The sequence below is a fragment of the Cynoglossus semilaevis genome, chromosome 11, assembly GCF_000523025.1.
Source record: "Cynoglossus semilaevis isolate Cse_v1.0 chromosome 11, Cse_v1.0, whole genome shotgun sequence".
Lineage (NCBI taxonomy): Eukaryota > Metazoa > Chordata > Actinopteri > Pleuronectiformes > Cynoglossidae > Cynoglossus > Cynoglossus semilaevis.
In genome coordinates, this window is record NC_024317.1 from 10,077,599 (window position 1) to 10,094,099 (window position 16,501).

At 38.7% G+C, this 16,501-nt stretch overlaps 1 protein-coding gene across 2 annotated transcripts in view; it reads right to left on the bottom strand.

Annotated features, from left to right (window-relative positions):
* pdzrn3b (PDZ domain containing RING finger 3b) overlaps positions 1-13,812 on the bottom strand; it is a 79,166-nt gene extending 65,354 nt beyond the window's left edge. The window contains exons 1-3 of one of the 2 annotated variants that reach the window (XM_008320454.3): positions 12,464-13,812; positions 4,484-4,570; positions 3,337-3,444 (exon numbers count right to left, since the gene is read on the bottom strand). In XM_008320454.3, coding sequence (XP_008318676.1) covers positions 3,337-3,444; positions 4,484-4,570; positions 12,464-13,177 — 909 coding nt within the window. In that variant the 5' untranslated portion in view covers positions 13,178-13,812. The remainder of the gene's footprint in view (positions 1-3,336; positions 3,445-4,483; positions 4,571-12,463) is intronic. The other variant, XM_008320453.3, reaches the window with a different exon arrangement.
* Between the last annotated feature and the right edge of the window lie 2,689 nt (positions 13,813-16,501).

Consider the following 16,501-nt stretch of genomic DNA (forward strand, 5'->3'; position numbering starts at 1 on the left):
GCTGAAGACTTATTTCAGCAAATAGAGATAAAAGGACTCAGCAGTTTACAACTGTTTTACATTATCATTAGCGACATTAGCTTCACTAGTGCACTATACGATCAAATAAAGTTTTCGTCAGCCAATAAATATGTAACCCAGAAAAATTAACATATGTGTGAAATACACAAAACAGTGTAGTTGTTTGCATTAACAAACAGCACTAAGTAATAAAACATCTACCTATGACTTCAGCAAAGGTGCTTCACATAAGTCATGCGCACATTTAAGATAAAGCAGGACTTATTTATCAAACTGAAGTGGGCAGATTATGACCTGAGGACTTTTATGCAGGCAGAGTAAAAGCAAACATAGTCTGAGGTTTCTATGTGGAAAAAAAATGTCTGGATGAACAAGGGTGCATTCATGTGCTAAATTAAAGCCGTCTGTAGCTCAGTTAGAGGACGGCCATCTGCTTTTCACACTCTCTTGCTAAGAGCCTGTTATAGAAGGACTAGCTGTGGATCATCATCTACATGTTACATCCATACAGACCTACTGGAATTAATGCCTCCACTGCAGGAGAAGAAAACAGCTCTGTAGCTTAGTCTAAGATCTCCATCTAGTTTCTGTGTTCTTCATGTGATATAAATTCCCCTAATGAAGCATCTCATCATCAGCAGCATTGTATTATTCCTTGTACTCACCTTCACTGAGCTGAAAATAACATTCATCAGACGGCTACTGCATGCAATATGATAAAATGATTGGATGAAGTTAGGATGAAGCCTTGACCTGTCAACTTATCCTAATCAAGACTTAATCAAAGTTGCTTGCGCTGCCATAATAATGTCAAAAGTGCTGAGAGTATAGATTTGGATGCAGCTCTCCGAAGAAACTATGAGTGAGATCACCAGTAAGTACAGAATACTTCTGATGCCTGGCTTACGATGTCATGAGAGCTAGGTTAACATCAGCTGTTAATTAGATGATAAATTGGTATGCAGTTGGTATGACAATGATTACAGTATGCTTACTTTAAATGTTAGTATTACACAGTATTTGTCACATCTGCTTACAAAAACTTTGGAAATGGAATTTTCCAATGAGTCACAAACATTTGAATTCGTTTCTTGAAACTATTTCATTTATGACCTCTTGATCACACTTCTCGAGATGTGCCTTAAATCTATCCTGTATTTATTTGTAATCATATTTTGTTTTGTTTATGTCCTCCAGCTCATTTGAAGTATGACATCAAATGATGCAAAAGAAAAGATGAAATAATAATTCTACATTTTGTATTTGCTTCACTGAAACACCATCTTGTACTTATCAAACATCACATTGCAGGCATTTAAAAAAAAAAAACGGTTCAGTGATTAATACCTTTATAATAAGTAGGTTGCTAAAATAAACAGGAACAAAACCAAAAGTCAAAAGGGTTTGTTTGTCCAGGAAAGAAAATGTGCGTAATAAATCTTTGGGTTGGCTTGATGACTTTAAGGTTTAACTGTAAGACTTAGAATGGACTGTGAGATTTCTATATAAAAGTGTCCTTCCAAAGACTCCTCAAGCCAATCAAAACAAACCCAACACCTTGTATCTAAAGAGCACCAACATTTTACTTTAAAACAAAGAAACTGTACTTGTGTTTCAGTTTCAGTGGTTTCTTCAAAAGCATCTTAAATACTTTGTAAGTCGAAGAGTTGTATTTTAAAACATAATTTGAAGACTTGCCACAAACCAAGACCAATAGGTTTCATAAAAAGGTTATTGGTTTCACTCTACAAATTGGAAACATAAGTATGAATCTGCCTTAAGCTGCATGGTATTCAGTTCTTTGATAAAAAAAAAGAAAAATGTAAACCCGAATTCATTCCTCAATCATCCATCATCTGTGTCAGCAGAGCTCAATGTAACATTATAGAACGTGACTATGATGTTACATTTTATGCTGTCACCTTAAACACAGCACAACACTGAGCTGTTTCTTGAAAGAACTGCTAAACCAACAAAGCCCTTCGAAATTTGAACCAACCTCCCTATCAGGTTTCCCACCCAGTGAAAACACCAAATGTGGAACACTGACTCTGTAAATTCTATACATTTCTGTTTTACTGGCCAAATGATTTATTTGGTAAGGTTTTGTAATCCCTCTCACGGCCACTTCATAGGGTGCTTTGTTGCGTCTTCAGGCTCCTCTCATCCCTGACGCTCACTGGTAAGATTTCATTACTTCATTCACAACAGTGCAGAATTCTCCTGAAGCAAACTGGTTGGGTTGTTTTGAAGGGCAACAAATGGCTGTGAGTAGTTATCTTTAACACTAAATCCTAAAGATATCCTTAAAAGATACTTCACAAGTAACCAAATACGGCAACATCTGGTCCATTAACACGCCTCGCCAACTGTCTTTGTGCTTGCATTGCACGCACGCTTATAAAACCTGATGGTTAAGTTCAGTGTCCCATTTGGAGAATCCTTTGGCCCAAAAATACTACAATTTAGGCAAAATGCTGGTTCATAATGTCTGACTTAAAAAACATTATCTGGTCAATTTTGATTGGTTTGCTAAAAGATGTAATGAATGACATCTACGTGGCATCCTCGAGGCCTCAGTCTCAGTTAATAACACAACATTTAGTTGTTTATCCTTAATTTTCACTCAGATTACTCAGGTACATGATTAAGATTGAAGATCGGTCCAGCTGAGACTCAGTGGACCTGTTGCATCTACTACACTACTTAACATGTAAGAGCAGACCCTGAATATCTGTGTAAAAATATAATGGTAACGAAACCCCAGGGCGATTTTACTTTAGTCTGACAATGAAGGTTGTGACCATAGTTGTCAACCTGTGGCACACTGTAAAACATGGTCATAATCCACTTGAACCTTTCTGTTTATGTAGCCGTTGTGTGAGATTCTGGCTGACAACTGTTTGTTAAAAGAAAGAAAAGAACTTTTCAATGTATGCACCAAGTTGACTGCAGGCTAAATTGACCTTTTCAAACCAGGTTTGATTTGGCCTCAGGTTCACCTACAGCAATGGTTGACAAAGCCTTTGCCTGTTGATTTGCAGAATAATATCTTAAATTAAAGCTACCTGCAGGTTTTGCCCTCCGTAACTTAAACTTTACTGCTATAAAAAACTGACAGAAAATTTTTGCCCTCCGTAACTTAAAATAAAGGAAATTTGAAATGTGAACATTTGTCCTAACAAGGCTGCAACAGAATTTTTTCTCACTTTCCACATACTAAAAAGACAGAAATCAGCTTTCACATAACCCACGTTGCACCGCCACATGCTACTGTTTACTGCTATAAAAAACTGACAGAAAAGGGCAACATACCTCTATTATTCTGTCATGAATCTGAAGGCTTTCCTCCTTGTCTGCTGGACCATTCTCAATGATCTTGGACACGTAGATCCCTTCGTTTGAAGTGCTGTCATTATTATCCTGTGGAACAAATTATAGTTTTTAGCCACAAAGTCTAAACTAATTCAAGTATTTGGTTACTTGTGCAAGAAATACTAAATTTACATTAGCAGTAGCCTGGTACTCTTTATTGTTCTACACATTACATTGTTGTATACATACATTTTCAGTTCAGACATGTGCCGTCAGAATACTTAAGAGTGAACCAAACCCTGCGGTTGATTTATTTTTGTTCAATAACCAACACATTCACTGCTACTGATTTTATTATATTAACTATTTCCATTTTAATGAATAGCTTCTTTAACACTGATTTGAGGTTTGTGAGGAGCATTATCTTTTTAATCTTGTGGTTGAGTTGGATGAACTGGTTCTGTCACATTAGCAACACAGGTGGCAATTTAAGATCTTAGAGATGGCTGTAGAACAAAAATGCATTTTTATTATGAACTGGAGAGTGATCTAGCTCAACACTGCAGTAAAATCCATCACAGTGGCTGTGGAAAAACTTGCCCTGGAGCAGTTAAGTCCAGCCAAACAGATAGACAGGGTAACACCATTTCACGGCAGAAAGAGGATCCGCGTTTGGAGGACAGAGTTGCAACCACTGCTGAGGTATTTTAAACCCTTCACTCAGCAAAGCAAGTGGCATCATTCATAACTTTCACTTCAGGTCCTTGAGGCAGGAAACATGGCGGCTGTGATAGGTTCAAAGACCCTTTCCTCTTCTCTGTGTTTACCTCACCACCAAATTCCCCTCAATTACAGACAAAACAGCTGCGGTCAAAGCCAAAAGCCCAGATTTAACTCTCGTAAAACTAATTACAGTTTTTTTAATCTGTCGTAACATACCCACTAAAGCAGACCAATATATAAACACAATAAAAGTGGGTCGATGCAGCACATCTATCTACACAGTAGAAAACACTTGCACGTCTCTCTTTAGCTGTGACTGTCAACACAGAGTGGTGCTTTAAAAATGGCCTAATCCTTCCCCTCTGTTCCCAGTGAGGTAACACTGATCGCTGTTCAGTGAGAGACACTCAGAATGTTGACTTACCACGGACGGCCTTCCTCCCATGATGTTAAAACCCAGCGATCCGCCCTCACGAAGTAGGACAACTGTCTCTCTTCTAGTCTCACTTTCCTGTACAAGAGACAGAGAGAGGAGACGTTAACAAAATAACATAGAATAATGAACAACTGCTATCTGCCTGTCTATAATTTACTACAGGTATGCTACAAAAAGACAGGGTTAAAAGAATGGAGAAAAAATATAATTGTAAGGAGATATCTGAAGGACGGCCGCACAAAATTACAAGTGGAGCAAGTTGACGGAGCGGCAAAAGGTAAATGATGTCCCAGCAGTCAGTGATGGGAAGGTGCAACTAAAGAGATGAAATATAGAATGGTATATCTTCATTCATAACTGTGTAAATGTTCATTACCTGCACATATGACTAGTTAGATTCAGAAAGATTCTCACTTTGACTGTTTTTAAATTAAAGAGGTCAGAGCACAGACAGACAGTTAGAAAAGACAATGATAACTCTATTGAAAGGCTGGGATTAAAACCTATGACATAATTTTACCCAAAAATAGTTACATCAAGGGCAACTGGACAAAGTAGTTTTTTTTTAAGACGTTTCACCTCTCATCCAAGAGGCTTCTTCAGAGAAACGTCTTCAAAAAACCTACTTCAGTCCAGTTGCCCTCGATGTAACTATTTTTGGATTAAATGACCTGGATGACTGAGAACCTACACAGACATAATTTTACCTTTTTTTCACCTTAATAGAATTCCCCCTTGAACACATCCCAAAACTCATCCAACTCACAGGGTCACTTCTCTTTATTTTGCCTTGGCATAAACCTGAAAAGTCAGAGCCATAAAGCAGCCATAAAGATACCACGTCCTTTGTACCAAGACTGGATCTCAGTCAATTTGTATTTTAGAAATTACTTCAATTCCCTTTTACTCCTCCAGTGGGTTCTCCCCATCTGTTTGATCTACTTTGTATTTAAAAATGTAAATAACTGTAAATAACTGTAATGTAAATAACTGTAAATAACTCAGTGACATTTGGTAAAATTAGTATGTGTGCAGCACAGACTGTATGACCAGCAAACACCAAAACTCACCCCACTCCCTATGGACAACAAAGTGTCCCCCACTGCTGCTGTTTCATTTTGGTCCCTATCATAAACTCGTCCAGCCCTGAGTCATAGCTCATAACTTGCCTTAAACTGAAAGTCAGGGAACTAATTTAAGCAATTTGTTTGGTTTTAAGATATCTATTAGTTCAATTGGTTCAATTTCCCTGTACTTATTATTTTTGCTAAATTAAAAAGCAGCCAGAGAGACTGCCTAATTAGTTCAAGTGTTGACACAGCCCTGCAATTGGGATCCAAAGACAGCTTAATCATTTTAAAATTCTCTTCACAGACTAATGGTCGTCACCAACTAGATCTGCCACGTCACAACATGATGCCCCGGGCATATGTTAGGGTTTTTCTAACAGGTGATTCAGACATGATGTCACCAGAGTGAACACAACCATCCTCCCAGTGTGCAGCTCTGCTCTTACTCTGCTTCAAACAGTGTATTGATTTGATTAGAGAGCAGACCAGGAGGGGAGGAATGCATTGGTTGCTGTTAAGTCTGTCATTACAAGCACTTCCAGACTCAAATTACATCACTTTTTTTCACATGACAAAAATAATTTTTAAAAGAAGCTTTCTGTCTGATACTGGTGTTAAATCTGACCAACTAACATTTATTTAAATAAATGTTTTTATTGCTTTTTAATGTTGGTTTACAGTTTGATTTCACACATGCTGATGATGCAATATCACAGTCTTCCCACATGAAAATATCCTTATCTTAGATAATGTTCATGATAAAGGCAGTTGAAGTTCGCGTCGAACCTCTTACTGAGTAACAACAGGTCATGAAGACGTCTTGATTAGTAGTGGAGTCAGCAGTTAATCTGGTTTTTCTCAGCAGTGTTTAGGGGGGAGTTATAGGTTAACCTAATTTCAGATGACGCTGCAGTGTATTCTGGCACGGCCGGGCTAAATATAAAACAGAAATTATCGGCATGTACAGTGGCCTGAGTGCCATAGAGACTCAAACTGCCCAACACATGCGTCACAGGCCAAGCTGTTCACTCCCTCGCCTTGTCATGGCCACATTTTTGACACATGCTTCTAAATTACAGTGTTACTGCAGACAGAAAGAAGGTTGGCCTTTTGAGAGGTTTTATTTTTATCAGTTCCAAACAAAAAAAGTAAAAGGATCTGAGACTTTGGTTCCATTTACAAAACAACACACCATAAAAAAATCAGCAAATCAAAAACCTGACAAACATCTGTATTTTAAAATTGATGCTTCTGATGTAAAAAGAAACAGAAAAGACATTTCTGCTGCTCACTGACTCCATGAGAGTTCACCTAAGCGCCAGTCACACTTTCCGACACGTCTGCCCTCCAAACTGCCTTCACTGCCTCCTCCTTGGCATACTGTGTCTAATTATAGCTTAAGAGCCTTTAATGAAAAATGACAAAAGGAAATATTGATTCAACATCTAGAAACTCAACATCAAGAAACTCAACAGCCTGGTCATCTAAGGTTGGACTTTGTAAGAAACTCAACAGCCTGGTCATCTAAGGCAAAAAAGTCCCGACCTTTCAGATTCACTGTGTGAGTTAAAAAGGACATAACTTAAAACGGTTCAGAAAACTGAGAGACAAGTTAATGGGCAAATCAATATAAAGACAGTAAACATAGTGAAGAAGAATCACCTTCGTGTCACCATTAAAGACAATGGAAACAGCTTTATAATATTTTAATGTGTTTTCAATGATTATTACCTTGTGCAACAGGGAGGTGGTAATTCATTTAAACCTATTTAACCGGTCACATATGTTAATGATAGCAGTGATCGATCGGTATTAGTATCTTTCAGATTACTTTAAATTAACTCAAGGTGATTACTTTAATAACAGCCCACAGGTTAAATCCTTCATCAAATTTAATGGAGCCTCCGTCTGTCTGATGTCTTGTGATTTTAATCCATTCTCTTTATTATATCAACCGGCATTAACACAGTCATTTGTAGCAGCTAAACAGTAGCCCAGTTTAAAAAACACATTAACAAAAAAAAAAAAAAAAAAAAAAAGAAAGCCCGACAGCAATATCTGAAGCCAAGAGCAAAACCAGAGGGAGATCTGAGCTTTCTGTTTTGGCTTTTGTTTATTGCTCAGTTCTTTCTTACAGGAGACATTTTAGTGCTGAACCCACTATTATTGGAAACTTCAGTCAGTTCTTCCACGTAGCCAGAATCACACTGATCTCTCCTGAGGTCTCTGTCTTACTTCAACGTCTTCTCAGACATTAAAATATGTGTATCTGGCAGCACAAGCACAAGTCGAGGAGTGACACAGATTCACAGAGCAAACTAAAGTAGGTTACCTGTCAAATGTTGCATGAAATGACGGTTTCTGTTCCTTCTTTGACAGTGGCTCGAGGAACAACTGTGTCACAGCAAGTCTGCGTTAGATCTACCTCGTCGCAGACGTTTTCATTGGAAGAAACGCGTCATTTGCATTTTGTTTAAGGCTTTCTGCTCACTGTTTAACCAAAAGCAATTAAAAACTGTAAAACCTCAGCTTAATGTGCGTGAGGAGCGCAATACGTCGTAAATTTAACCCATTTAAACCAAAGTTGGAGTTGGCAGAATGTGTCAACCTTCTAAAGGACTTGATTAATGACTGGGATTTCACACATTGATATCATTAGACTGATGCTACGTGCCAGAGTTATTATGGTGAGGTAATACTGTGTTATGAACTGCCTGTAGTTCTTGTTTATATTCCTTCTGAGTCACAGCTGATTAAAAAATTAAGAGTTTTATTTTGGTCCCTAACACATTATTAAGGGTGTGTCTGCTCTGCTGAATTCTTCTTCTTTCAGTTGCTCCCTGCAGGGGGCGCCACAACGGACCATCTGCCTCCATCTCACCCTATCTTATGCTTTTACTTCAACCATCCATGTCCCCTTTCACAACATCCACAAAACCTCCTCTGCGATCTTCCTCTTTTCTTTCATAGCAACTCCATCTCTGAATAATAACATGAAACAAAAGTTACTGAAAACATGGCTGCAGATATGCAGGGAAGGAGACTAATCGTATAAAGAGTATGTTGCTGGGATTTTCTTGTGTGACAACTTATCACAGTGTAACAAAGCCATTTTCATCTGGGAGACTGACAAGTCCGTTCACTGCTCACTCTCCCACAACAAGGCCCATTGTGTGCCGATAATCATTGGTTTTAGCCTGTGGAGAAATGTGATCTTTTGGTCAACTGCTTATGACTCACACGGTTAATTTGTCTCACTTAGGAAAATCTGAACTTACAATTTCCAAAGTGAAGCCACATAATAGGACTGGTGAATTAATTTGTAGAGACAGCAGTAAATCAAGAGCTCATGTCGGCTGTGATGGCAATTTGTCTACTGAAGTTAATGTCTACTGAAGCCAATGTCAGCCTAGTGTTTCAGTACAAGAACGTCTACCAGTGGTATCTTTACGTACAAGTCAGTTAGACAAAGTTATTGCTTTTTATGGTTCAATTCAATTTTTTTGTAAGTGTGACTTGCCAATTAATAATTTTTGCGGACTACAAGTTCGTGACTACGAGTTCACTTGACAGCCCAAACATAATGTCAACTGTTTTTCAGCAAAATTTCCCACAAACTTATCTTCGTTTTCTTCAGTTCAACACTTCTTCAAACAAATTCGGCTTACTGGCCCGTCCGTGTTGATGCCATCTCTGAGGGTACTGTAGCGCCTCCCCCCCAAAGAGTGAATGACCGAAAAGAGTGTCCACCCGACTCATGTTATTGTGCTTTGGTACAAACACACCCAGAGACAGATGCACAGAAGGAACTGTCTTGTCATCCAAGGAAAACAAACACGCATGCACATGGCAATTTATCGAGGTCGGCAAATTTACTACTTTATTTTCATTTATCGTTTCAGGCCTACTCCATTGGCCAATTTTCTACTCATTTCATTAAAGACACGTGGTCATGTTTGCTAGTGAAAACAGGGTGTTTCTGATATTCCAGATAACACTGTAATGAACTTTGTATGTTGGTTCTCCACAGCTTCAAACTTCTCAGACAACTGAAATGTATAAAGATGTCGGAACGTGTCACTGGTCCTCACACATTTGTTGAAGCCATGACCCAAAGGTTACTCTGTGTAGGCATAAGTCACTGACAGTGTATCCATGGAGCTGACACATGTGGGGAACACCCTACAGATCCAGGGTGGAGGATAATTCCAGTCTCAGGCTCTGAGAAAGTTTCAGTGGCAGTCAGCATGTTCCTATCACCGCAGTTAATCTGACTGGAAAAGATCCATTTAATGCCTTCATGTGTGCTTTTGAAATTTGCCAACAAACAATCCCATCAACCATCTGTCTGGACGGTGAAGATGAAAAAAAAAGCTTGTAATCTCATCTTCCAAAGACGTTGTATCTAAATCTCCAACCCTTTGTCATGCACACTATATTAGGCTGGTTTTTAATGGCAAAACGCATGTGAACGTGTATACTCCCTGTTGATAATGCAGCTCTCCATGCCAAGGTAAGAAATGAAAAGGTTTGACCAAATGGACTGTGATAAGCAGCTGTGCTTGGACTCGTCAAACCTCCAACTTTTACCATATTTTTATCTGTGTTGCTCGATTACCAGTCTAGCTCAACCCATTTAGCTGGGAACAGGACCTTATAATTAAGAAATAAAATCAAGGCGAAAATGTCAACTGCTTAATGAGAGGATGCTTAGAATTCTACTTGTGTGTGTATGTGTGTGTAAATGTCTTCACTGGTAAAAATACTGGAATGGAAACGAGTGAAAATGAAAGGAGTGTAACATTACAATTCTTTCTTCATTCTAATACTTTTTATTTTTAGGTTTATGACACAACTCTGTGGGAAACTCATTCTCTCTGTCAGCAAACAGTATTTGATTGGTGTGATCAGCAGTCACATTGAAAGCCTCCCCTCCCACTGTTCTTGGACAGCTTTTAAATCCAAGCCCGATTACAGCCTGACCACTCCCCATGCACTGATCACATCAGAAATGCAGCCATATGCCAAGTCCAGTCACACTGATTTGTGACTCTCTGGATCCTTAACCATTTTAATCATGTCATGTAACAACCTCCTATATTTTAACCTGAGAAAAGCCCTCTATTACCCATGTAGATTTCAGAGGTTTGTTAAGTTTCTGAACGATGACGGTGACAGATTACACAACTCATTAAGGGCCTTGTGTCTATAAACATCCTTAAAAAATACCAAAAAAATAACGACAACCTGTTCATTTTTAATCAACAGAAATATTTGGATCTTACCGTTGACATAATTCTCTGGCAACACCTTAACAGATCAGGACAACATATGCGGTAATTTTAACATGTGATGTGACTCCTGTTGGATCTGTGTTTGTTTACATGTAACTTCACGGAACAAAGTATTGATTCTACCGCCTTCAAATGTGTGTCTTTCAGCTTTATAACTTAAGCAAATACAGGTATTGTATTTGCTTTAGCCTTGAAAACAGACAGTTATTCATTTGGAAAGTCCTGGGTCAGAAATTAAATTAAACAACTTTATTCGTCATTGTCATTTATATATTTTTATATATTGCCCTTATGTTATTTTGATTTTGGAAAAGATTATAGATTATAGACCTTAACGAGCATCAGATTATCTATTCTAAAGACAATAGAGCCACTAGAGCACAGGATTCTGAACCCAACTTTGAACGATCTCCATGCCTCAATTTGTCAATATACTGTGTCTAAAAGGGGTTAAATATTACATATTAGCAATAATAAATATTGCTAAAATATAAAGTGGTAAACAACATTTACCATAATAACCTGTCTACTGTCCATTTGTGTTTTCAGATGTTTTTAGTTGTCACTACACTGGTTTCTCAGGCCTTAGAAAACAACGTTGAAACACTCTTGTTGTTACTGCCACATCCACATTATTGTTATGACTATCCCATAATAAAAAGGGAGAATTTGCGACGACGGAGATCCTTGAACAAGCACGCTCCAAGATGGACATTATGGTACAAGTGGAAACTGGCTCTTGTTGTGTACAGAACTGCAGTAAATATTTGGCCCTCCCCCAATGACTGCCAGCTGGCCAGTGGCACAGCTGACATTCGTGTCTGGAAGCAGACAGTAAGGAATTACACTGTGGTTCCTGAGAAGTTGTGTTGCAACAAGACAGAATAAACAGAAAAGAAAGAGAAAAACGCTCGTTTTCTTTTTGTGATCATTTTAAATATCATCACAAAGGCTCAGAATAACGGAAACCAAGGAAAGTGGAACAACTTTAAAGCATAAAAAGGGTCAGTGTTTTAACAAACCAGAAAAGATCTTGACAACTTGCATGTTGACTCATCAACAGATAGGATTATCGGCCAAAGGGTGTCCAGTTTTCTTTGTTTGTTTTGTAGCATCACTAAATGATCCACTTCCAATAGTTTTAAATAAACAAGGGATCGGGTAATGTTAGCCCAGGAATTGCCACATTGTAGCGACAATACAGCCAGCAGAGATACCTAAGATACCTAACGTTAAAGGGTTCTTGGTGTAAGAATTAGTGACATCTAGTGACAGCAAATTATGACCCCTCAGTTCATCCCTCAATTTCTCAAATAAGACCTATTGTTAATATTTGCAAATTGAAAACTGTTTTCCTGAAGGAAATATTTTGTTGTTTGGCCTGTTGTACAAACACGAAGGATGAGTTGTATGTCGAAAATAAATGTCCAGAAAGTCTCGCACTGCAACCTTGGTAAGAAAACCAGAAGCAAAGATAAAGAAAGACTTAAAAAAAGGTAAATACTACGTACTTTTTTAATGGTTGAAATTGTATCCACACACGTGGCTTCAAAAAGTGACATGAGCACCACCAGAAAAAACAAACAAACAAACAAAACATTTACCTTGCAGGAGGACGCCACGGTCTTGGTGAGGGAGTCGATCCTCTCGCTGTACTCGGTGAATTTCTTCTGATATTTCTGCGCCGTCATCTGCAGCTCTCCGTGCACGGCTGTAAGTTGCGCCAGCAGCGACTTCTCCCTCTTGTTGGCTTTGATGGTCTGTTTCTTCAGCTCTCTGTCCAGGCTCAGCATCTTGTAGTGCAGCGCGCTGTTGTGCGCCTTCAGGGCTCTGACACAGCAGTGGCCGTTGGTCTTCAGCTCTTTGTGGCTGAGCATCAGCCCGCAGCCGCTCTCGCAAATCCCCACCGGTCTGTACTCGCACGTCTCCCGCACATGTGCATCCATGTCCCGCAGACTGAGAACCTCGCTGCATCCCCTGTTTCGGCACTTGGCCGGGGAGTACTCGCACATCTCGGCGTGTTCGGCCAGATGCTGCAGCTTGACCACGGCGTCGCAGCCCCGTGCGTGGTTGTCACATTTGATGTCCAACTTTAGAATAAGGTTCTTCAGGGGCAGTACGTGGTTCAGCTCCTTGGTGGAGATACGCTGACATTTGACGGGGCAGCTGCTCTGTTGGACGACCCAGGGCAGCACGCAGCCTGAGCAAAAGACGTGGCCACACGGAGTTGTCAGCGGGTCCTCCAGCACTTTGTTGCACAAGTTGCACTTAAAATCCGGGTCCACGGTCCCCTTGAAGCGGTCGAGCTCGTATCCCATGGTTCTGAGGGGAAAAAAGTCCAGTACAAAACTTGTAAGTGTTCCCCACCCCCGCAGATCTAAGTCGCAGTTGTGGGGCGTTTTCAGCTGGTCATTGGTGGAGGACGCAGCTCACGGAGTTCACGTGCACTCTCCCCGTAACTCTTCAAACTCTTCTGGCTCGCTGTCTCAACTCTACTGATTGACCCACACTCTTGGTGCCTTTGGGTGCGGCTCGTAACTCCCACACTGAGTTTTAGAAAAGTTTTTTGTTTTACTTTGGAAGAGAGGGGAGTCAACTTCACATTTAAGTTAGAAAACAACTTTTATTAACTTTCCAAAGGTTCAAATGATTTTCATCCAAATGTTTGTAAAATGCAAAATGTTTTAAATCAAAGGGGAAATTAAACTTATTGTAAAACAATAACACACAATAATTTAGGTATCAACGTTCAATTGACTGTGTCCTGAATTGTAATACTTTTGTGTGTTCTTAGTCGATTTTGTCAAAATGTCAAAATGTATTTTCTGTTTTGTGTCGCACAGAAAAAACAAAAATTATTTGTGTCTTGAATGCATCACTCTAACCGAGAGAAAGTGCGCTGAAAGCCGGTACCGTAACTATCCTACCAACTGCGCAAGTTGACGTCCAAACTGAGTTTTTTAAATGAACGAATGTTCAAGTTTACTCTTTTATTTCAATAATAAATTGGTTTATTGCATTATTTATCATTCTACCAATATATCAACATTATTGTTAGTATTTATTGTTTATTTGTTTAAGTAAATACAACATTTACAAATATTTCACACCTTATGTAATACCAGTAACACCAGTAAGTTTGGAGAGAGGTGATTTTACTTTACTTAATGTTGTAACTAAGGAGTTGGATGGCTGTATTGCTTCATAATTAAAAACCGTTGAGTAGTCACATTTTGTGTGAAAACAAGCTGTTTGGTGGGGACATTATTAACACAATGACAAGGTTAGCATTCCTGTGTATGCTGCTCTCCTTGTATGAAGAATGTGTGGTAACACTCTCCCTCACCACTCTCACACTCTGCTTTGTTGCATTTTTGATCCCTGCAGGAAATTCCAAAGTGTTAATATATTTGAATGGTAAAATAAACCATAGTTGGCAAGCAAAGTATGAGAAAAGAGACCCCCAGCCTGCAGTGGTAATAACAGAAGTAGTGCTGGTGATTAGGACAAGCAATTAGCACGCAGCAGCATCTAATAGAATTTTCATCACTCCAATATTATACAATATTCATTATTAATCAGTGTCTTCAAATTAGCTAAACAATACCATTGTCTGGATTATATTAACAGGAATGACTGATGAGAATAGAGTACTCTGTATTAAATATTCATGATAAATATGTTGATAAACAAGTCCATGACTGATACTGTAGGGACAGCAGGGAAGACCTTGATGGTTCACCACTGTTAAAGCTTGAGTGCTGTGGCCGGTACTGCAGGACCATCCACTTCTTGACTTTTGGTCCAGTGTGTTGCCTGTGATTTATTATTTCAGTCTAGAAACAAACAACCTCTACTGTGAGAGTGGTCTGTTTGGTCTGCACGAGTGGGAGAAATGTTTGCTCTCAAAATGGAGTAAGAATAAACAGGCAGTTCTTTTCAAAGACAGTGAGCAAGTTGTTCAAACAAACAGTATAGTTTTAGACTATTTTTGGGGGGAGGATTTTCCATAAAGCTTGGAACAGTCCAAGACAGTCTTAGACATGAGTTTATGACAGTCCACATTCAAGATAAGAGTAAATTCCAATCATCCGACCTAAAGTGTCAGTGGAGAATCAGAACAGACACGTTTTAGAGACTTTTACCAGAACTGCAGGTCAGCGTTGCATTCCTATTTCACAATATGGCTTCTGTGGCTTTGTGCTTTCAGCTGAACATAGAAAATAATTGATAATTAAAAAAAAGAAGAAGAACATGCATGTTCAAAGAAACCCTTATCTAATTATATGATTACAGGGGGAATTGTAGCATTTTCAACTCAAATCCAAAGTCTAAGTGGATTGATGAAAATATTTGATTATTTGAAAAGAACTGCTGTTTTCTTTTTCAAAATGTCATTACAATACAAATAGAAAACAATTCCCTATGATGACAAAAGAGGATTTCATGCTCTGAAAGACACTGCAGTTTAATCAGATACTGCTGATATTCATAGAACTATGTCCTGTATATATTTCTGCAATCCTCTGAACCATAATCTTGTATTTTGGATACATTTTAGTAACCTTTGGTTACTACTGGAATATTCCCATTATCCATCTGTTCTTTAGACCTTATATTTGTTTGTTGTTAATATTTCATTTCGTGGGCAAAGTTTGGCTTTAAAAATTCAGTACTTGCTTCCATTTCCTGCCAACACTGCATTGTGAAAAATGATTTCAGAGCTGGAAATTTGTTGAGCAAATGCTTGAAATCTGACAAAAAACAAGAAAATATCATAACTTTAATAATATCTTTTTAGATTTTTGTAAAACCCTTTGTATTTAGAATCAAAACTTGTAATTAAAAATACTTTGAAATGATGCATTTAATATGTAGTTCTACTTCATGACAAAAAAAAAAGGAAATAGACTGGGTTTTAAAGGAGCTTTGCAACTTGTTAGCATTGGATGGCGACCATGACGAAGGTGTTCTCAGTACATTTTCCTTTGACCTGGAGACCTCCAATTTAGTATCAATATACATGCATCTGCATGTGGAAACATGTAACTCTAATATGCAAACAGGAAATGCAGGAACTTATTTGTAGAAAATACAATTCTTTAAGCAGAAAGCAGTACTTTTCTATACGTTTTTGGAAAATGTACTAGTAAGGCAATTAAATCTGTGTGGCTCTTCTTCCTACTACTGGCTGTGTTTCTATCAAAATGAGGTTCTCAGTCATTAGCTGGGTGTGGGTGCAGGACACATGCACGGGTTAACTTTGTGTGGATGCAGTGATGCATACACCTAATGCTGTGTGACTGGCTTTAATTGCTAACCCCTTACCTCAGAGGCTTTGTTTTGAAGTAGTAGATAAGCCTGGGTTTAAGTGTAAGCAACTGTGTGTGTTCCTGGAATAGCTATATTTGTGGGGACAAAAATAGTGTAGTCATTGGGACATTTTGCGCATTGCACTGAGAACAATAGTATTTTGAGGTTAGAAATGGAGTTTAATGGAGTTAGAATAAGAATCAGGGTCAGATTAGCGTTCGGGTAAAGATTAAATTTAGGTATACTCTACATTTGTATTGGATAAGGGTAAGTGTCAAACTCATGGCCACCGGGGACCACATCAGCAAAACGTTTGCACTCAAAGCGCC